The sequence below is a fragment of the Echiichthys vipera genome (genome assembly GCF_963691815.1).
Source record: "Echiichthys vipera genome assembly, chromosome: 13".
Taxonomy (NCBI): domain Eukaryota; kingdom Metazoa; phylum Chordata; class Actinopteri; order Perciformes; family Trachinidae; genus Echiichthys; species Echiichthys vipera.
Genome location: NC_139838.1, coordinates 12,423,326 through 12,445,898, shown reverse-complemented (window position 1 = coordinate 12,445,898; position 22,573 = coordinate 12,423,326). Strand labels below are relative to the sequence as shown.

Genomic DNA, 22,573 nt, shown 5'->3' with positions numbered 1-22,573 from the left:
TCTTTAACATTAAAACCTTATGTTTTTCATTATATATATTTTTTTCACACCATCAGAAGTGTCCAAATGTCAGCTACTGTGTGCAGCAGTGTGGCGCTCTGCGTTACGGCACATCCCCGTGTCTGTCAGGTTGCCACCCACAGCAGTTCCCACCGACGGGCCACCAGGCATGCCAGCAAGCCTGTTTCCACAGTCTGCCTCGCAGCAACCACGCCCTCAGCCACCTACATGAGCATAACCCCATCCTGAACAATACCCACAACCACGCTCATAACCACCATGCCCACAACCACACCGGCAGCCAACCAGTATGTCACATGTAGAACAGACAGAGTCATTATAAATAGTGGAGCCCATAGATGGAGAAAGGTGGAATCTGTAAAACAATATTTTTCAACAGGAACAAATTATTAAAGGAACAGTTTGACAATTTTAAGACATATATTTATTTTTTTCATTGCCAAGCGATAGTCTATAAGAGATCATGTCTGTACAATGAATAGAAACTACAGCCAGAAAAATGTTTTGCTGAGCTTAGCACAAAAACTGAAAACTTTTGTAAAGGGGATCCATGGCTATTTCTAAAAAACCATCCATGTCTTTCCGATGGTCTAAGATAGTCCAAGAATATTATCAAGCGTGAACAACTCTCTCACAAATCCAAAAAAACAGAGTGCTTAAACTCACATGTGTGATGTCGTCGAGTGTAAAGTCTGGAACTTCTCCATATGCGATGAATTGTGAAGGATTTCATCAATGCCACTGAACGCACCTAGGGGTTTGTTCTATTTATAGTATATGGAACAATTAGAGTTTCTTAACTGAGAACATTACAATAGAACAAAGCTCACTGGGGTATTAAAAAAGAATACAAACAAAATCAGTATCTCATTTCTTGTCTACTTGATGACATCAGAAATTAAGAACTTGCTTCTCTGGTTTCTGGTTTTATGAGGTGTCCCTCGTCTTGTTAAACTCTATAAAAATAATTAAAAAAAACCCTCACATTGTGGTTTTACAGGGGGTTGCTAACCATTCTCCTTCTTGGCCAGGCAAAGGGACTTTTTGGAGTCACATGAACCTCCATAAAGTCACAATATGTCATTACTTACACTAAACTGGTGTTTATATTGATTAAACAAACATACTAGCTGTCTCTCCCTATTTTCAGTCTAGTGCTAAGCTAAACTCATCTGTCTCTGGCTGTAGCTTTATATTTAGCGTACAAACATGAGAGTGGTAAAAAAAAAATCTTAATTGACTCTGGGCAAGAAAGCAGATACATTTATTTCCCAAGAGTCAAACTATTCCTTTAAAGAACGCAACTCATTGTTGCATCAAATTGAGCTTTGTTTTTTTTACATGTTGCACCTTTCATCCTAATAGCTTTGATGTATAAATAGAAACTAGCACTTTTACTGTAGGTAAATGTAAGCAGATAATGTATTTATAGTATGTTTCTATTGTAAATGGTTAACGAGGTTATGGTTTGTTTGCTTTCATTTCAGTAGTAACCTCACCAAGAATTCTAGTTGATGACTCCCTTTAATTAACCTGTGAGGCTTTTGCAGATAGTGTGTTATAGTTAAAATAAACATGATTTGTTTTACTCAATTTGGATGGCAGTGAAAGACGTAGCAAAAGAGAGAGATTTCTTTCATATCCTCATCCGTCCATTTAGTAGAGACCAATTTATGAGGCTGCGGGTGATTTGCGTACTAAGAGCTTTTCTGCTCCTCTGAGACCTTTACACATTTTCTCCTTCTCTCTTGCAGTTTCTCATTTCCCCCTTTCCTCTTTTCGTTGCCTGTGTGGCGTGCCCAAACTGTCTAAAATATGTAGTTTATTATCCAAACAAAAGGCTTTTGTAAGTGAATACCGCCGAGGACAGGAGGCTCTATGGTGGGATAAGGGGGGACCACAGCTGCATAGCAATGAGCTTCACTTTCACTGAAGTTTCGGAAACTAGAGTGGTGGCCATCTTGAAAATAACACTTCTTTATTCAACCCACTGCCCTCTGGGATTGGGAGTTCTTTACCCCAAGGAGTAGTGCCACCATGCTTTCCTCGAATTAATTCTAGATCAAAGCAAATAAACATCATATGTTGTTGCCTTATCTACATAAAATTTGAATATTGAGTGCAGGTTAAATCTGTGTCATCAGTGATGTGTAGATGTTTGTTTTGGTCGTCCGTGTGAATGAATCCTAAAAGCATTTGTATTCTTCTTACATTATATATTTTGCTCGGCTGGACGACATCAAAGTTTTGCTTCAAATGGCACACCGCATAATAGTTTTGCAGCATTGTAAATTTCCTGTTTGCATTCAGACAGTAGCGAGGTGACTGATGAGGCGTACTGTAGCATTACATACCTGGCAAAACTCCACAGCATTCTGTTCATCTCTCTCAAAGACTGTATTTGGATCTGCTGCTGTGAACTGATATACATCATGAACACAGTAGCAGTGCATGCCATCACACAGAATTGTCTTTGGACATAATCACTATGAAGAAATAAAAACTGAACATTTCAGCTATGACTTAAGGCATCGTTTTATGATCTCATTCACAGAGGCCATTACTAATTGACTGGGTTGTAAAATGTCACCATGGCATCAGATCCGTTTCTTTTCTTGAGTTTCCAATTAGAGCATCCGAGTCATTGAATACAGCATAACCATTCAAGATCCAATCGCTCATCGGGCCTGTGTCTCTGTTAATGTGGACGTAATTGCACTCATTGTCTTTCCTCTCTTCTTACCTTGCCTCTCAGACGGATTTTGAAAAAGATGTGGACTTGGCATGTCAAACAGGTGAGCTCCCCCTTCCACCAGATTTATTTTTTCCTTTCTTCCCTTGCCTCTCCCTTTGTCTAATACAGGATAGTCATTGCAAAGAGACAATGCTGCTGTGCATGTTGCTACAATAACAGGGGATGTGCTACATCTCAACACAGATGTGCAAAAATTATTATGCCTTATCAATCACACTGATTCTGCCCAATGAGTGTTCAGGGAGCATATGTTTGGATGAGACTGTGTTTAATTGGTCATCATAATAACAATCCTAAATGTGTTGAGACCTGTTTCATTCACTGCTGACAATAGTCTTGTGTGTGGGTGTTTGGATGTGTTACCTATGTACCACAAAGTGTGCTTTTGAAAATATTAACGCAGTCACTTTCCCCCTCCACCCTTGCAGAGAGAGGACATCCATGTAAGTTTTGCACCCGATTGACCTTAACACTGCCTGGTCCCTCCCTAGACTTAAATAATTCCTATAGACGAATCCGGTTTGTAGGTGGAAGTGAAGAAGCCACCATTACTGCAGTGGCATCTCACAATGTAATGTAAATGATTTTGCCACTTAAGCTATCAGAAATCTGTCCATAGACCTAAATCTACAACACTTAAAAATTTCAATAAACACTATTTTTTTTTGGCACTTTGCATATCTCTGGCTACAGTATCTGGTACTTTATTACATTTTGTGTGCGAAATTCCACTTGTGCCCTATCCTGTCTTTACACTGCAAGAAATGATGGGGTTTGATTATTTGAATCAAAAGCTAGCGAGTAATTTCTTCTGGGTTTAAGCTAGCATTTGTCCAGTCTATGAATTTTTTCATACCATTGAATGGATGCTATCAGGGATTATCACTACCATACGCCCTATTCAGACGGGATCAGTTTTTATGTGGGGTAAGGTCATTTTTACCAGAGGTTAAGTCCTGTCATGCACCATGTCAGTAATTATACCAGAGAATGTCCAAAAAAATGATGTTGATTTTACCCTGTATAAAACGATACGGGAAAAAAATACCTCAGGTAATACTCATTCAGTCCAAATACAACCCTCTGTAAAATGCATTTAAATATTACGTCATATCCTGTTAATACGTTTCCTTTATTTATTTATTTTTGAGAACAGAGGCGCTTGAAGAAGCACTCATATCACTTTTTTGGATAATTGATTATGTCCTTAAGTTTCGTGTTTAGTTAGTTTTGTGATATCAGGAAGCTAGCTAGCACATGGTGACAGGGGAGGTGACGGCTGTGCGTAAATCGAGTAACCCATCCTACTTCTGGTAGAATACAGCCATTTCTTAATCCCGTGCCAATTGGCCATTTATATTACAGAAGTCCTGAGGTAAGACCCCCTGTCAAACTAATCCCGTCAGAATAGCGCTATAGAGTATCCGTATGATCCTACTCTACCTCCTAGTTGGCTTGGTAAGCCGTTATCTCTGTCCATATATAGTGAGTCTACGAAGGATGGGGTGGCGGAGTGGTCATTCAAACACAGGAGTTTCACACAGGAAACTCATGTTCATGTCCCATATTAAACCAAAGGCAACATTGACTTTTAAACATTTTTAAATAAAGTATTCTACATAATTAACCTTCTTCTGTAAGGTTCCTTACATAACACTCTTAACAAATGCAATGTAATTTTTTCAACCCAAGCCATGATATTTTCCCAAACCTAACAAAGTAGTTGTGTTGCCTAAACCTAAACAAGTCAGGTTAGTTTTGTCTGAATTCAAAATGGAACTCCAAGAGCATTAAACCGTGACACCGAGGAGTCCTGACCAAGCTAATGGTAACCACTACCATGTGAATGGATGATAATGGCCTTCTGAAGTTCAAGTGTTGAGCAAGCCCCTTCTAACCCATATCTATGATGCTAATAACCAATGATAATACCCATTCAGTGGAGTGATAACATTCAAAACGGTTGATTGCACACAGCACTTTTCTATCCACAGTGTAGAGCATGGAAAGAAGCAGTGCATTAATGTAATTTCTTTGCCCAAAAGACTGTGTAATTATTAATAATATATATCTTTCACATTCACACAGACCACTTTCATCTGTCAGAGGTGGCGACTGCCAACTGTGTTTAACCCGAACATCTCTGCTTTGACTGTCAGTGTAAATGTGATCAGTGGAACGATGCCATCGCAGTAACACATACAATAGCTACTGGATTCGTCTATCGGTCATTGTCTGGGTCTCTACTGTTGGATGCAGATGTGAAGGGATCGGATTTTCCCAAACTTGTCCATTTTTTTTCACATCACTTTGCACCAACAGGACGGTAAAACACAGGAAATACTAGTTTCTGTACTCTGCGAATGTCCTTGCTGGTATGCAGTCTAGCCAGGATCCAGCGTAAATTTTTGATAAAACGTGTAGCTTGTCATTTTGTCACATCAATGCTGTTAACATGAAAATGGTCTGCACTACATTATTTGGTCTAGAATTGTATTTTGGCGCCACAGAGGAAATATCCTTTCCTCTGATGGTGACAGAATGAGCATGGCATGAACCAACGGTTTGTGTTTGATTGTAATGATCGATTAATGTCGGTTGTGATTAAACATCATCTGTCATCAGCATGTCATAGTTAATTTTGGAGTAGCTATTCTAGAAATGTATAGTAGCTGTTTGTAGATGTTCTCTTCAACAACATGCATGAAAGCTAACCCAAAGCCACTGTAAGTAGTTTTATGTTCTGGTTTTCTTGACGTTGATATAAAATAAAAACAGTCTCTCATTAAGGAATACACATCGATACATATGTGTTAAAGAACATACACACACACACACACACACACACACACACACACACACACACACACACACACACACACACACACACACAGGATTTAAGCTGGTGAACAACATGTGGGCCAAGACTCAGTAGTAAGACCTGGTAGCGAGAGAAGCTGACTCCACTTCTGCAAGCACAAAGCATTTTGCAATCAGGCTCATTCTCCAAGCTTATAAAAATCCTGGCTCACCAGCAAATCTTATAATGGAGCAAGACTTAAGGTCACATTGTCACAGACAAAATTCATCTCAGTTACTGTGAACCATATAAGTCCCAAAAAGTGAGTCTCATAACTGGTGCAAACAGACTTCGGTTTCACAACCTAATTCATGTTTTCTTTCACCTACCTTTCTGTCAACTGTCTTTTATTCGACATACATGTAATCAATTCTATTCCATTCAATATCCAATTCTTCTACCCTAACTCCCCTATCTCTCCCACTCTCCTGCTGTCTCCACGGCTTCCCCTGTCTCCCTCTAGTCCTATTCAAGGAGGTGAACACCTGTAATCCTGCCACCATCACCGGGACTCTTTCCCGCATCTCCCTGGATGACGAGGACGATCCCAAGCTGGCAGCCCACCAGGAGGGGGGAGTGGGGGTCAACTTCAGCTCCCTCCCCGGGAACATTCCCCCTCCAAACCTCATCGTACAGGTACTGTATTGACGTTGACGTTTACAGTTTGATTGGCTGATCAGTGTGGAGCTCAGCTCAACTTTCTGTCCAACAATTTAAGAGCCTAGCAGCATTGCTAGCAAATGAAAAACCAAATCCAGCCACAGGAGTAGAGTTATCGCAGTTGATCTAGCTTCAGGAAAAACTAAAACTGAAACATTCTGTTTTTTTTTCCACAAGGTTCCAACCCTTGGTGGCCTCAATGAGCTCAGCGAGACACCCCTAAAGAAGGAAGTGAACGTAGATCAGCAGAGACAGCAGGGGCAGCAACGCAGCAGCGCTCCAATCTACCTGTGCACTGAGAGTGGCCTGGGCTGGGCTCGACCACCCACTTCCTCCAACACCTCCCAGGACGGAAGTGCCGGAAGCGGGGGAAGTGGAGGGGGAGGAGGAAGTGGAGGAGGTGGGGAGGGAGACTACATGGTCTTACCTCGTAGGACGGTCAGTCTCAAACCTCCAGTGCCCTCCTCCCAAGGAGGGGGCCTGGGACTGGGGGGCGAGGACAAGCCGCTTAACATCGCAGTGGAGGATCCTCCCTTCCCCCCACCTCCCTCACCTCTGACCCTCCACCCGGCTGAGAGTGAGGCGTACCCGGTGGATTTTGTGCCGTCGAGTGTGGCCGACATGAACATCGCCATGAACCTCAACCGCTCCTATGGGACGATCAAAACCATGCCCCACGGGCACAGCCACATGATGTCTCAGGGTGGTCTTGTGCACTCCCACGGAGGACATATGCACACCCACGGGCATTCTCTGCAGCTGAAGCCGGGCCAGAGGCCGTCCGTCAGACAGATTCTGACAGGGGGAACCACAGTGGAGAGAACCAGGACCCTTCCACGCAACCTGGGCAGCACTAATGCCAACAGCAGCATCTCAGCAGGATCCCTGGAGGTGGGTAAGAGGTTGAGGGCTAAGGGAAGGAGGGGTTCACAGTGGCGGTGAAGCCTCTTCTCTACATCCACCTGTCACTTGAGCACACACCTAGTGTCCTAAGATCTGGATGTGGTGGTGGTGGTGGTGGTGGTGTGGCTATATCTATGAAATTTTAGTAGTTGGATGACAAGTAGGAGGAAAGTTCTCTGAAAATGTTATATTACATATTACATTCTGTATATGCAAGGGATTTAAACAAAAGGAATGAAAATAAAACCATTTGCATGACTGTAGTGAATGTAGTGTAACTTAGTTCAAGAAAGTTATTGGGAGGGGGGGGGGGTAGATTTGCACTGGGAACAATTATTTTAATCTATCACCATTACTTTTTACCTTGAGAAAAACAAAATGTAAAATGATACTCTGCATATACATAATGTCACATTGCATATGCAAAACTCTAAATCAGTTGTTGTGATGAATAGTCATGGCTTAAATAGGAAACTGGAAATAAGTCATTTTGTAAATAAAATATCCATATAATAACACACCTTCGGTACACAGTGTGGTCCTCAAACAATTCAAGCAATTTGAAATACATATTGTCTTTAATATACAAAAACAATATGTCCACCACGCTGCAGTAATAGTCTCACGGTATTGAGCCTCAGAAAAGGGTCTACTATGACAACTGCTGTTATTTTCAGCTGAGCGGTATTCATTGCTGCTGACTGAGACAATGAGCGTTACAATGAGATATTCTCTTAATGACAGACAGACAGCCTCTTCTTAGTACCGTGTGTGTGTGTGTGTGTGTGTGTGTGTAATGTGTTTATGATACCCCCCTCCTAACCGTACAAGGTGGCACAGCAGATGGATTGAGACAGAGAGGATCAGAGGAAATACCCATGGTGAATGTCTTTCAGCCCACCTCAATTTTACACAAACTCGAACACACACACACACAAACACACACACACACACACACACACACACACACACACACACACACACACACACACACACACACACACACACACACACACACACACACAAAGACAAGCACACGATAACACTGACACGTAAACACACATGCACTTTGGATCTTCCCCGTAATGGCATCTTGCTGACTCACAAGGTTGATTAAAGAGATGGAAACGACACTTTCACCGAAAAGTGCAGATGCTTCATTTAGGGCTGAGGACATTAAGGATCATTAAAACTCGTAAAAAATCAGAAGAGCTACGAAACCACTCATAAATTCAAAAAAGAAAAAAAGAGCGTAGAACAATCTGCGGAGGAACCTGTGGGATGTAATTTACTGTATAATGTCACCCGGTTTGAATATGCTTGATTTGGAGATGGAGAGCATGCCTCTCAAGATTAAATCCCAGTAGTGTTTTACTCCCCAATTCAAACATGGTATAGTGGAAGGTTCATGCAAATGTACCCAGTGTTCATTTCCCTGTTGATTTTTAGAAGGAGGCTTGTATACTCTAAATTATCAACTCAACATGTTATTCTACTAATGTACTGAAGAGTCCAGTGGAGGGAGTATTGTATGTGAATTAGTTTCTCCCTACAACAAAACATTGGCTGAAGAGTTCAAGATACCAGATTTACTGTACTGAGTACATACAAACTGAAGCTAGTGTGTGACTGTGTTTGGCTACATTATAACAGCAAATCATAGGAGGATTTCATAAGAATTTTGTATAGGTGAGTTATTGACTGTGTGTGTGTCCCCACCAAAACATGCAATATACTATGTATATGCATGTCTTCCATAATACAAAGCAAACGCAATCACGGAATTTCTCTTTTTAAGGTAAGGATTCCTCTGTAGGAGGGCAGTTATTGCTTTGTGTTTTATGAGCAATGAAATTTGAAAAGAGAATAGGACATCTCAGAGAGAAATGTGCTTCTCTATCTGTTTGCATGTATTTACCTTTTAAAACGGTGGCTGCCATAGCATCAGATCAGCAACTCTGCCCCTTCAAAGAACAAATTCAGCTCTTAGCCGTGGAGAGAAGCTCTTCTGACTGGCAAATGCAAATCTGGCTGACAGCGAGAGCCAAATAGCAATTCAGAGATAGAGTGCAATGCAATGCAATGTCAGGGCCAGATGAGTTGGAAATGTCTGCAGCAGTTAAATTGGCGGCTTTTGTGCCACTTGCTATAGCTGCAGAGACACTTAAGAGGAGAGTCGTGGGGTCCAAACAAGATTAGAGGATAAAAACCATTGCTCATATGTTTGCTGTAGCTCTTTTAATCAGAATGTCTCCAAGAAATTAAAAAAAAAATTGCAAAGGGGATGATTTACGCTGGGGTTGTAATGATTGTGTTTGAGAGTATGTGAGTTGAGAAATGATTGTTTCATTCTAATTCTGGGTTATTCCACTTCACTAATCTCATTACGTTGAAATAGACTGAATAATTAGCTTTTTGCCTTGACATTTGTATGAATATCTGTATCGTGTTGGGCAGCCAGTGCATATTAGCTGCCCTCTTGTTACTGAACAATGGCACTGAGAAATCAACAGAATGGTTAAGATAGAGCGGTCAATAGTGGTGGAGGATTTGGTCATTGATGCTTTCTTCTCTCCCCCTGCCCCCCTCCTCTTCCAGAGGAAAAGAGTACGGTACTCTGAGCTGGACTTCGAGGTAAGATCTCGGACCTCACCCCCTTGTCATCAGCCTGTCTCTGCTTTCTTGTGCTTCTGCCAGGACTTGAGTAACACATTTAGGAGCAAAAAGCATCGCTAAATCCCTCCCTTGGCACCTGTTTCTCCCTTGCATTTAGAACTATGAAATGTTTCAGACCTATACCTTACATAATATGCTGTTTCTCCAACAATGGCCTTAAATGTCTCCCTGCGTATGAATTAATTTGTGTCAATTAAAAGAAAAATGTCCCACTAACATGAAAAATTCTATGAAACAATGCTGTCTTGTCATCGTGGGGGTCCTGGTTGAAGAAACGGCAAAGTAGAATGTTTCTTCTGTCTGAATGAATTCAAGTAATTTAGTTACGGGTCAACACATTTTATATGTGGCCGTAGTTGATTGCCTGGTTATATCTGTTGGAACAACATGGTTTGACACTGTGTGAGTATGTTTGTGTTAGAATGATCTGGGTGTCCTGTGAATCTCCAGTCTCTAGTGAGTATCCCTTTGCAATAAAATACCTCATTTTGTATTGCTACTTTTTTCAATTCAGTTTTATTTAGACTGTTGCAAAGACTGGACATTCACCTTCCACCATGGAAATGTAGCTTTCATATAGAGGGTATGTGTGGTGACAAGCTACTAACAGTGACTATGGCTTATTGTTTTACTTATCTGGCAGATTTACTGGAGAGACGTTTGTGACTGCATGAACAGGCACAAGGAGATTGGTTCTCAGATAAATCAACTCTTTTCTCATCAATTGATTGACTTTTGAGAAATAGGTTGATGTAGAACTACCACTAATTGAACACTAAGGGTACACTTCTATTATTTAATGTATGGTAAACCCATTTTCATCCAAGTTTCTTTCTTTCTTTAATTGAGTTTGCCCATCCTTTTACACTGTCAAACGTTTATTTTGTATACAAACTATAACTTTTATCATTTCATCAAACTTAATTCCAAACATAGTCTTTTAGGTAAAATAATACACTTATATAAACTTTAATGAGTACTCCATTGATTTGGTCTTGCACTTAAAGTTTAGGAGCTTGCAAGAGACTGTGCAAGAGAGAAACTGTGCAGCAAAAGCCGAGATATTCTGACTGTTAGTTCTTAGTCTAACACATCCTACATTTCCCATAATGCAACAATGACACACTCACTCTACATGATCATGCTTATTACACAGCTACTTAAAGAAATGAATAATATGACGCAATATTTATTTAAGAAATAACAGATTCTAAAGCAATGATATGTTATCCATTGCTATTTGAAATAACCATAGAACGCAAATTGATCAATCAGAATCCAGTATTCAACAAAACTGTGTAATAATTAACACTATAACTGGTGTAAATTAGTGCTTTATTTTAGAGATGATGACTTACAGTAGGTCATAGTTTACTCAGGTTTCATTCACGTTCACTAAAACCACATGGCCAGAAAAGGAAAATAAAAGGCATAGCAGCAAAAAGCAAGGAACTTGTAGCACCTTAGCTGAGCGGAGATGAGAGTGCCCACTCTGAAGTAATTGGAGCCATTGCTAAGCACCAGTCCTGGCCATAAGTGTGCGGGTGTGAGTGCTGGCCTCTTGCCCCTGTGTCACTTTCAACCTCACAAGCTGCTTTGACGATTAGCTACTACCGAGCAGCTCCAGCGCTGCCCATTAGCACAGAGAGACAACAGCAGTAGCACTGACAAATGCAGTTTGCTGTCAGGGAATTAAAGATCTGAATTTAGCTACCCTCAAGACAGACATATTCAGAACAGAGGGAAGGCAGTTTTTGTCAAAAGGGTGATAATTAAATTCCAGCCCCTCTCTTTGACGTTTAATGAGTTAGACAAAATCCGGAGTTAGGAGGGAGGCCAGCTAGAAAGCACCAGTCTGGAATAATGGCATTTCTGTCAGTCATTTTCACCATATTCTCACTTAAAGGACTCCTCTGCAGCACTCCCAGTTGCCAAATTCTTAAAGACTGAGGCAGTGGATGATGTATGAGCTTGAGCCAGAAATCGATCGATCTGTCGACGTCTGTAACCTTTTTTTATGGCTGGCATCACTGCAGCACCTCAGCCTTTTACCCATTCCCGTTCTCCTGCCTGCCCCTATATTGGCCTCCTCCCTTCTTTTTACTTTTTTTTGTTTCTATTTGGTTCATTTTTGCTGTCCCTTCCTTTCTTCCCTTCCAGAAAGTGATGCACACTCGCAAAAGACATTCTGAGCTGTACCATGAGCTCAACCACTCGTCCAAGTTCCACACCATAGACAGGTATAGCAGGGACCCGGCCATGTCCACATTCAAGGTAAGACCATTGCCCAAACGCGGGACGGGAACCCGCTGTACCCATGCACCTCCACCCCCTTAGGCACTTCGTCACAACCCTAAAATCCCACCCCTTTAACACTAAAAAACTGACACTAGAAAGCAGGTGCTGACTTTGCACGGATCAAAAATTGCTGTAGCATGCTTCACAGAAAGATATTATCAGCACTTTAGAGAGATATGTAGCTTTCAGACAATTTTTGTGATACAAATCCATAATCATTTACAACCTGAGCGGATGTTTTCATGATAGTGTTTTTTTTCCACCAAAACTGCTGCCTGAAAAATATGAAAATATAATTTGCTCTAACGTGAATATATAGCATCTGTATATTTGCACTGCCGTTTAATTCACTTTTATACTTTTTAACACATCACTGGAGAATTGAACAATAACTACACCATGAATGTAACTTTAGAGGCACATTTTATTCCAGCTTTCTTACCGTAAATATCTTTTTATACCTGCTATTAATGGCCTAAATCTAATTAATTGTCACTTGTGTTTGGTGCCTTATTAAATACCTGACAAAACAGTTAATAACTTAAGCTGTTAGCTGAGGGATAATAAATCATAGCCATTTAATGGAATCCAAGTTCTGCAATTTAAGCACGTTAAACTATTTCTCACTCTCACAAAATCACCTTACCATAATGCATTGTTGAACACACATTTGTGCCTATACACACAAGTGCTTTGTCTTTGCCCGTGTCACACGTGTTAATGTGTTTGTTTAATTGGATTCATCGTCCATTTACTGTGTGTGACAGTGTTTTTTTCATGTGTATGCGTGGGTGGTTAGGTTGGTGTGTGCGTCAATAGGGCACTCTGGTGGGCACCTGTGTGCATGAGACACAGAGGCATATTTGAATCATTAATATACCATTAGCAACCAGCAGACGAAAGATTCCCTGCTTGCTCTGCACTGACCTTCACAGGGCCCGTTTCATTAAGATTTAAACACGCACGCACATGCTCGCACACCCCTCATCTACGAAGCTTTAGTGCGTTGAGCCATGATGAGTTACCCAACCTTGATAGGTGTACTTTCCCCTGGTATTGGCGCCATGCTGATTCACATCTAATTTACACCGCCAGTAGAGGAATAGAGGCCAGCCTGACATCTCTCATATTCCCCATGTCATGTAGCAACACACTCTGTACACACACACACACACACACACACACACACACCCGCGCCAACCTGCTGCGATTTCCCAATGCCAGACCGGCAGCCTTTTCCTTCACTCCTCATTTGCTCGTTTAGGTCTTGATCAAGATTTTCAGAAGCATTGGCCGACTTCCATTCATTAATGCCAAGCATATATTTTATGGACGAGAAGAAAAAAATGGCAGGCTGCTTGGAAAGGCATGAGCCATATATTAGAAGTGTGTAACTCTTAACAGTTGCACTGCAGAATGCTAATATGCCTCAGAGGGAGCGCAGGTGTGCTTTGAGATTATGCCCGAATGTAAAAGAAATGAAAGCCTAGCCACGAATAATAGATAGGCTGTATTTAATGTAATTAAGACAAATTGGAACCCATATTTCCTCTGGGTTAGTGACGTCACACAAGTTCTTAAATGAAAGGGCAGCATAGATATGACTTACTCATCCAAATCCATTATGTTGAAAGTAAGTAGGCAGTTCACTTGAATAATTACACGGATAATGCTATCAGTGTCAGGCCTTTGACAGGACCCAGCTTGAGTTCAGCTCTGCTGTTGTCAACATCTCACTTTCAGAGTCACCCCCAGACATGGACATGCTGACTATACAGTAATTATGTAAATGGAAAGAGTGTGCACGTGTCCGTACACTTGCATATCAGTGCCGCTGTGTGTGGTTGTAGGCAGGAGTGTGTGCGTGAGTGCGTGTGTGCGTGCATGCGCGCCCGTGTGTGTGTCCTCTGTTCCTTTTTGTTTGTGTGTTCATTTGTTTTAATGTTTGAAGCACATAAATTGTGTTTAGGAGACATTTACTGAATGAGTAATGATATAATTCTTTCATAATTACTTTAGTAACCTCATTTTTATTCCACACAGACACTGACAGTGATTTTCACATATACATGAGGGCTGTGATTTAATAGCAAACTGCATTTCACTAGGATATCTTCTCAAGGATGGACACCGGAATTACCGTGGAAGTTGATAATCATCCATAACTTTATATGGCCAATTGACTTAGTCACTTAAAGACTGGCTCTATTCCGTGTTCCACCTTTTAATGACAAGGGAGGCTAGCCAGTTCCAGGCAAAACTAGTAGAAGGAAAACCCTCACCCCTCCTTACCTATCTAACGATAAGTCATCTACCTCAAGTCTCAAAAACTAATACCCTCTCTCTCTTCTTTAAAGTGCCTAAACAGTATTTTAACCCAGACCCTAAACAATTTTTAATCCCTTCTAACCACCGGGGCCGATGTTTGCCAACAACAGGTCCCCCCTCCCCCACCACCGAGGCACAACCCAGAGCCATCACTAGTCCGCAGAGCGTCCCTCGTTTACAAAGAAAGTCAACGTAAGACATACTTAACCCTTCATAAACCTCCCGCAGTAGAGCCCCTCTAACTCACTCTAAGGCTGCTGAGTTCATGCGCTACATGTCTGTATGTGTCATAGTTTGCCACTGTATGTACTGAATCCCTGTAGCTTTAAAAAAGTACATTTCACATGTAATTGACTGTTTGCTTAACTTCTCCCACAATCACAAAAACTATCCTACTACTTACAAAGCTGAGCATTACTTAAAGCTATGGTCTACAATCTGAAAATCAGTTGAGCCTCTGAGACAGATTTGAAAAAAGGCCCTGTTTACTATTTGCACATTTACTATGTAGCATTTTCCCACTTTGTAGAAGCTGCTCCTAGTAGCACTATCCGAGTTTAGGCTAAAGTTAGCATTACAGCTCCTTATTGGATTTGGGGTAGTTCACATGCAGCAACGTCAGCCAACATGATCTGACATAAGGTTGTGTTTAAATAAACGTGAAAAGGAAAACGACAACCTCAGCTCTGTTTACACTATAAGAAATCAGCCTTTGATGTTCAGCAGTCTTGTTTTAAGATCTCAGCAGCACTGCTCACAGTATAACTCAGCTAAGCAGCCAAACAAGGTTATATTAGAAAGAAATGTTCTTACATTTCTCCCTATCATACTCATCATAATACAATACTACGACTAACCAACAGACATAGATAGATAGTCTGAGAAATCTAGCTTTAACTTCAGTCTTGTAGGACATCATGTATGTAGCCATCAAGTGCATAGAATTACAACCCTTCTTTAAAGATTCTTGTTTAGAAATTTATTCAATTAAGGACTCATCCAGCTAACGTTAATGCTAGCTTGACTAGCTAGCTAGCTATAGCTGATAAAAATCTGCCACTGAAAGACAGCAAAATTGGGGGTGGCCATCTTAAAAAAAGAAACCTGCGACACAAGAAACCTGAAATGAAAGACCCACTCTTAAAAAACTACTAAGATAAACTACATAAAACCGGTAACCTGCTAGTGCAATGCGAGAGCTCAGTCAATCACATCAAGGACTGACACTATCCGTTTTAAGCTTGACAGCATAGCAACATTTACTAGGGGGTGGGCTAAAGCGAACAGTCAATTTTAGAGTGCTTCAAACTTATTGCATTACCTGCTACACTAAAAAGCCTAGTACAAGACTATACCTATTTGGAGTTACAGTCACACACAGTGTCAAACTTTAAGCTCACTCCATGTAGCTGCTGATCTACTATCCGTCTCGTCAGTGCTGTCTCATAGTGAAGTGACTGTGTACAATGAGACTAAATATTAGATGGTCCTAGTGGTGTGGTGATGTAACAGTCCAGTCCTCACAGCTTGTACTCCCTGTGCTTCTGCAATCATGTATTGATTGCTAATTCCCCTTCCTCCATCAACTCCAATATAAATTCATGTTAAACCACGACTGATCTGGAATCACTATAACCAGAGAGATGAATTTGTAAGGTGGTCTGATGCAGGACTGGATTTATTTTCCATGATAAAACAAAAGCATTCATTTTATTTATTTTTTGTTGTTTTGGGTTGTGTTTTCATTCCTTTGGCAACACTATGTGTTATGTGACAATCCATACATATTGTGTCCATTTCAATGCCTGAATTAAGCCTTATGACCCAAACACCATAACCGATTTATAAATCAGTTCATAAAGACAATGACCCATCCAAACCGATTTATAATGACATCGTAAACCATGATACCCTGTCCATAAACTAGCTCATGAGCACTAAAAAGGGCCAAACATGATGCACTTTGTCTGGGTGCTGGTGAGAGAAATATCACAAAGGCTTATGGGTTCAGAAGAGACCTGGTCCGTTTTACTTCTCTGGAAAGGTAGGATCTCTGTATTGAGGAGATGAGTGGGTATCAGAAAATATTTTTTTTTCAACTTATACATCTTATCCAATTATCTGTTCAAGTGCACTGGACTTAAAGTGGTCTCGGACATTGCATGTGCCATCACAGGTTTAATCTCTTGATTTCTGCTGTCCCTGTCTTTCCTTGCCTCTCCATACCACCTACTCACACTGTTGTTAACTCTGTTATGCCCGCAAACTGGTAATTCCTTATGTACCACACTGAAAGCTAGGTGCTGTTAAGTATGACTCAAGTGTTACGCTCAACAGATGGAAATGAGGGGGAAAGACGTGACCAGAAAGAAGGGGGTGCGAGACACTATATCACAAGACTCAATTAACCACAGTGTTGAAAATCACCATGCCTGTCTTTTTTTATTAGGCTGCTGAGGCTAGCGGAGCTATTCCTGTAGTCTGAAAATAAATGCTGCCCTGTTTTTTGAAAAACATATGCATGACCTTTAAAAGCTTCTTTGAAAAATGGCTTACTGATAAACTATTGCTAACAAAGGTCAGTTGCAGGCTGTGACACAAACATATATTTCTCCTGCCAGTTTAAGACAACTGTGTGCATTTTTAATGCACGAAGATGCATAGCAACTGTTATGCATCCTGAAACCTGATGACAAAACAAGAGTTACAGAGGGCACTGCACTGACCTTGACTCAAGTTTTTTTCTTTAGGGTTGCTGTTGTCTGCCCCCATACGAGAATGATATCTGTTGCAGAGGTAACACTTGTATTATACATTGTTGAAGTGGATGGAAAGTGGGCATCACACTAATGCTAATGATTAAATCAAATCCTACTTTTTTTTTTACATGCAGTGGATATTCAGGCAGGGGGATGGAGTCCAATTTCATTGTGTGTCTCATAATGGAGATCAGAGACAAATGGAGTCAGTGGGGTTACTGAGAGATGGAGTGGATGCAGTGTTTATGTAACAAAATATGTATTAGCAATACTGTGTGTGCTAATGTTTGGAGTTAGAACAGCTTCTTGGCCTCAGTCACTATGGAGTTAGCTTGTCGTTTGCTATCTTCTCCACAGGGTTGAGGAGGTCATAACGCAAATTTGCATGCAGTGCCCAGTGATGCAGTGTTGTGCCTCGTTGTGTGTGGGATGGGCGGTTTGTGTGTGAGAGAGAAAGAGAGAGATAGTTTGCACTGCATAATGGCCTTGCTGGTGAATTTTTTAGCTCTCAAATGGGATATATTTCGGTCCTGTCTTCTGCTGTGTTCTTGCTTAAATAAAGCATGCTTGTCTTCCCACTTCAGATAGACAGTGAGGAGTTTTGCGGAACACAGTGGGATGGAGAAAAAGACAAAGGAAACAAGTGCTCTACTTTGTTGTGATTTCACTCATGCTAGATCAGAGCAGGGACAGTGAGCAAATTTTTGATTATGAAAGATGTATTTGCAATTTGATCTAAATGGCTGTAGGCGTGTGTTTTGAATTCTATGATGCATTCCTAGTATATTAGGCTACATGTGGAACTATAATCTGGTATAGTAAGAGGGTTCTTCCATTAGCCTAGCCCGTAAAAGAGAGGAGAAACCTGCAGTGTTCTCTTTATGCATCTACAGTTAATATTAGTGGCTGTTATTGATATTCCAGCGTGGTTTTAGGCCTCTGAAGGGAATTGTAGCTAAGGTAATGTGTATGCTTTGAAGATGTCTCAGGTAAAATGAAGATGTATAATTTAAAATGACAAAGACTCCATTGTTGTTTATTCAGTTAGGGGCAATTTGCCTGCACTTGCAAACCCTGTAGGTCTTGATAGTCAATTTTCTTGCATTAGGCTAAGGGGCTTCAATTTCACATTCCAGCAATAAAGCAAGTCCTCCTCTCTTCCTCCTCTTCATATGTCATTCTCTCCTCTATTCATCCTCACGGCTTGACATTTCCTCTCCTGCTGTCTCCCTCATTTTCCTATTTCTCCCTCTAAACTCAGCCTTTGGTGGCACGTTTGAGGCATTAATTGAATAATTAATTCCTCTCATTAGCTTGTTTTTAATTATTTCCTTGCCCCCTTCCCGTTGCCGAGTATAAACTCATCAACTGTTTTCATCCTTCCACACAAATTGCCCATGAAAACTGAGGGCTGGCGGAGGGTAGCTTTAGCACACTGGCTTTATCAGTGCCTCCTAATGAGGGGACGGATAGCCCAGGCGGAACAAGCCTAACACTGGCTTCGTGCACCAAGAGGCACAATACTAATTTAGCTCATTTAGTGTCCTTGGCCAATTAGAGGGAGGTGAACAGGGCCGAGTGGCTAGCTGGAACTGTTTTCACAATAGAAGCACTTGCCTTGGCTTGAATTGCGCTGTATTGCACAGGCCTAGACCGCAGCGAAGCAAGCCTGTGTGTCTGATTGCTCGTTTGTATGCAATGTGTTGCACTAATGTAATATATTTGCCCTACATTCTCTAGATTTGGCTCCTCTGAAGGGCCTTATTATTTGTGACACAGTTTCACAGCCAAGGGGTAAATGGTCCTAAAGACTGCTATACCCAGTTAGTCTACTTTTTGTGCTTCCTAATAAATTATGCCGGTAGTAAATAAAAACCTTGATATAATCAAGTTCTGGTTCAATGACCCAAAGCACACAGACAGCTGCAACACCACAGTCATGTTCTGGTATCCACTCAGGGCGCACTCACACTGTCCTTCAGCACAGGGCCACAACAGGTTTTTCGGGTCAAGCCTAGTGGGTTTGACCAGTGTGAGTGCACCCTCTCCGCGCATAACTGCGGCCAGCTGGTCGTCCACGGCCCGTCTGAGAGAGGTGAGCTTTTGTAGAGCGTGTTTGCACATGTACGAGCACAAGCGTGTGCACGTGTACGAGCACGAGCACGGTTCTGACGTAATTTATGTGCGCCTGTTGGGGGAACAAGTACCCTAAAGCCCGGGGCGTGGTGCGGAAGGACAGTGTGAGTGTGCCCTCAGTCTACTCTTGTTTGATGTTGCTTTTCATTTTTTTTTATGTATAGATGTGTTTGATTCATGTAAGCCTCACACTCAGTGTATGTCTTTTCTTTGCATAAGTGCCACATTTTATTGATTTCTGTTTGTTTTTTTGTTTCCTGTTTTATGTCTTTTGTTGGCTGACTGGGCCTTGTGTTGCATGCTTGTTGTCATGTCCCAGTTTGAATGTAGCCAGACAGTCAACAGAACCATGGGCATCCAAGTCAACAAAGGTAACGTTAACCCACTTACCCACAACCACCTGTCCTCCCCCATCATCTCCCAAAGACAGCCTGCCACATTGTTCACCCACATCCAGACACAATTTCCATTGCATGGTCCAAATGACGGAGACTCTTGAGTGGCAGAGAGTGGGCCTCATCCACCAACACTGTAGCGGAGGCTTCTAGTGATGGCTTTAGATGTTTTGTTTGTGCAGTAGCATATTTTTCTGGTATATGTTCTATCCCAACAAACTCCTTTTCTTAGCTGTGCCATGCTTTCAGCTTGTATATTTCCTCTCAGAACATCGTATAGCTTGCCTATAACTTCAACTGTTGGGCGACTAGACAAAAACATCCAATTTGTGACTGTCAAACCCTTAACCAGTAATGGACATTGTATTTTCCCTGCTGTGCCTGCAAAACAATAATGGCAAATAAATACATAATACAAAAATGAACCTGTGATTCCTATTTAATAGCTACATTGGAGCACTGTAGAGCTTTCTCATACAGTATGAACTCCGGACAATATCCAGAAAATCAGTTTTCTGGAGTTTCCCTTTCACACATGGAGCACCCATAAGATGTCCATGTCAGATTCATTATCACTTACTGGAAATACTATAAATATGATTTAAGCAAAGGGTGGTGCCCAGGTACAGCCTGACGATAATTACATCATAGTCACATAGCCATTTCATAATTTGGTCATAAACAACCAAGTCTCTTGCCGTTACTTGATTTTGGTCCTTACTGCCAGAAATTCATCTCAGCTCGTCGTCTCTCCAGTTCCGTTGGCATCCTCATGCAAATCATCCTTATTCTTCACCCTCTTTCTTCTGGCTTCCATATGGGAAATGAAAATCTCTATTCCCCGGTTCCATTGCAAACACTGATGGTGCATAGGGGTCGCTTTAAGACGTTAATTATTTGATTCACGTTGCATGCTTTGAGTTCTGATAAGGAAGAAATATAAAGGCATCCATTATGGTGATTGAAACTGACCAGGAACAATGTCTTTCAGCCATAAATTCAGCCTATAAAAGATGGCTGATAATGGTTATCTAGTCGCCCAACCCTGACATTTTTGGTTATATGATGTAAAGACATTTACAAATGCTGTATATGTTTGGACATGACAGCAGAAATAAAAGAGAGAGCAAGAAAGAAAAAATAATGAAGGAAAGCAGAGAAAAATAAACAATTGTTAGATTAAGTAGGTTAGTTTATTTCAGGATGTGTTTTCATCAGTTAAATATTTAAAAATGCATCATATAAGATTAACTGAGTCATGATTTGTATGTAAAATAAAGCCGTTAGATAAATGTAGTGTAGTAAAAATGTACTCGAGCAAAGTACATGAAAATATCTTGTACAGCACTTGACTAAATGTAATAACTCAAGTAGTCTACTACACCTACATTCTAACACTGATGCTGCTGACAATTTATCAACAAAGTACCACAGTGTTGTAAACCAGAGTTTTTATACATTTTCACCATGTACATTATAACAACATTTTGGTGTTGTTGTTCACTATGCACACATTCATTTATACCCATTTCACACATTGAGGGCTAAACCAGGGTAAACCACGGTAAATTTTGTGCTAAAAAAGGGTTAACCCACACTGACAGACTCCGCTTCACAACCCAGAGAGTTGGATCGGACAAGGGTAGGTTTCGATGTGAATTGCACAGTACCAGGGACGCTTACATACAGGGAAGGACGAATTATGTCATTGTCTATACAGCCAATATTAGCCAAGTCACTGGAGCCACTGAAGGGAATCAATTTGTGCCCAGACTTAAGGCGGACTGGTACAGATGATGTGACATCCCCACCCCCAACCCAAACCAAACATCTCATGACAGACACAACTGTTTAAAGCTGCCAGTCATCAGCAGACAACAACTTTACCAAATACTACGGTACTTTTCTGTTTCTTTGCACTGGTGTTGCTAGACTCATTGAAGCTCACTGACTGGCCAATTCCAAAAAAAAAATGACCTGTTACTTGAGAACACCTGTATACGTTGGACAAAAAAACAACATCAACCCATAGAGAAGGAAACCATGAAAAGCAGGAGTTTGCTTTCAAAAATTAAAAGAAGACAGGAACATAAAAATAAAAAATTATTGACAACACTGCAGTGGTACAGCAGGGAGAGTACGGTTTATGTGTTTAAGCCTGAGGCGGAACATACAGAGTCAGCAATGTCCATTTTATAGCTAGGCTTTCACTATTTTATGTGTTGTGTTAACACATACAGTATAAAATCAATAATGCAGATAGTGTAGATAGCATTTCCATGCACTAATAACCAGATCCGTTATCCTCTTTCAACATTATTTAGAAAACATGAGCTCCAAAGCCTCTAGCACTGCAGAGTAGATTCACTGTTACGGCTTGTAGAATCAGATTACTCTACGCTCACATGCCATACTTTTATCCCCTTTGTAGTAGTTGTAGTTGCTATAAGTGATGTATAGCGTGTAGAATCCTTCAGTCACTCTGCCCTTGCTTTGTTAGTTTTTCTCTAAGCATTGACAGGTTAGGACATTAAAAATCCTGCGTGTTCCAATGCACTACGATTATGTGCGCATAACCATGCTCCCAGTGGGTGATCACTTGTTTCTCTTCATGCATGCATGTTGTGAGCGTGTACACATGTTGTATTGTGTCACGAGAGAGAGAGAGAGAGAGAGAGAGAGAGAGAGAGAGAGAGAGAGAGAGAAAGAGAAAGGGTACAGAGAAACAACTGCCTGCTCACCTTCTAGAGGTGTGGGAACAATTCTATTGTTTCAAGGCAGA

At 41.1% G+C, this 22,573-nt stretch overlaps 1 protein-coding gene across 1 annotated transcript in view; it reads left to right on the top strand.

Moving 5' to 3' along the window:
- adgrb2 (adhesion G protein-coupled receptor B2) overlaps nucleotides 1-22,573 on the top strand; it is a gene marked incomplete at both ends in the record, with an annotated part of 161,663 nt that overhangs the window by 136,718 nt on the left and 2,372 nt on the right. Inside the window, 7 exons of the mRNA XM_083925470.1 lie at nucleotides 57-308; nucleotides 2,777-2,816; nucleotides 3,205-3,219; nucleotides 6,100-6,272; nucleotides 6,474-7,187; nucleotides 9,798-9,833; nucleotides 12,036-12,149. Coding sequence (XP_083781596.1) covers nucleotides 57-308; nucleotides 2,777-2,816; nucleotides 3,205-3,219; nucleotides 6,100-6,272; nucleotides 6,474-7,187; nucleotides 9,798-9,833; nucleotides 12,036-12,149 — 1,344 coding nt within the window. The remainder of the gene's footprint in view (nucleotides 1-56; nucleotides 309-2,776; nucleotides 2,817-3,204; nucleotides 3,220-6,099; nucleotides 6,273-6,473; nucleotides 7,188-9,797; nucleotides 9,834-12,035; nucleotides 12,150-22,573) is intronic.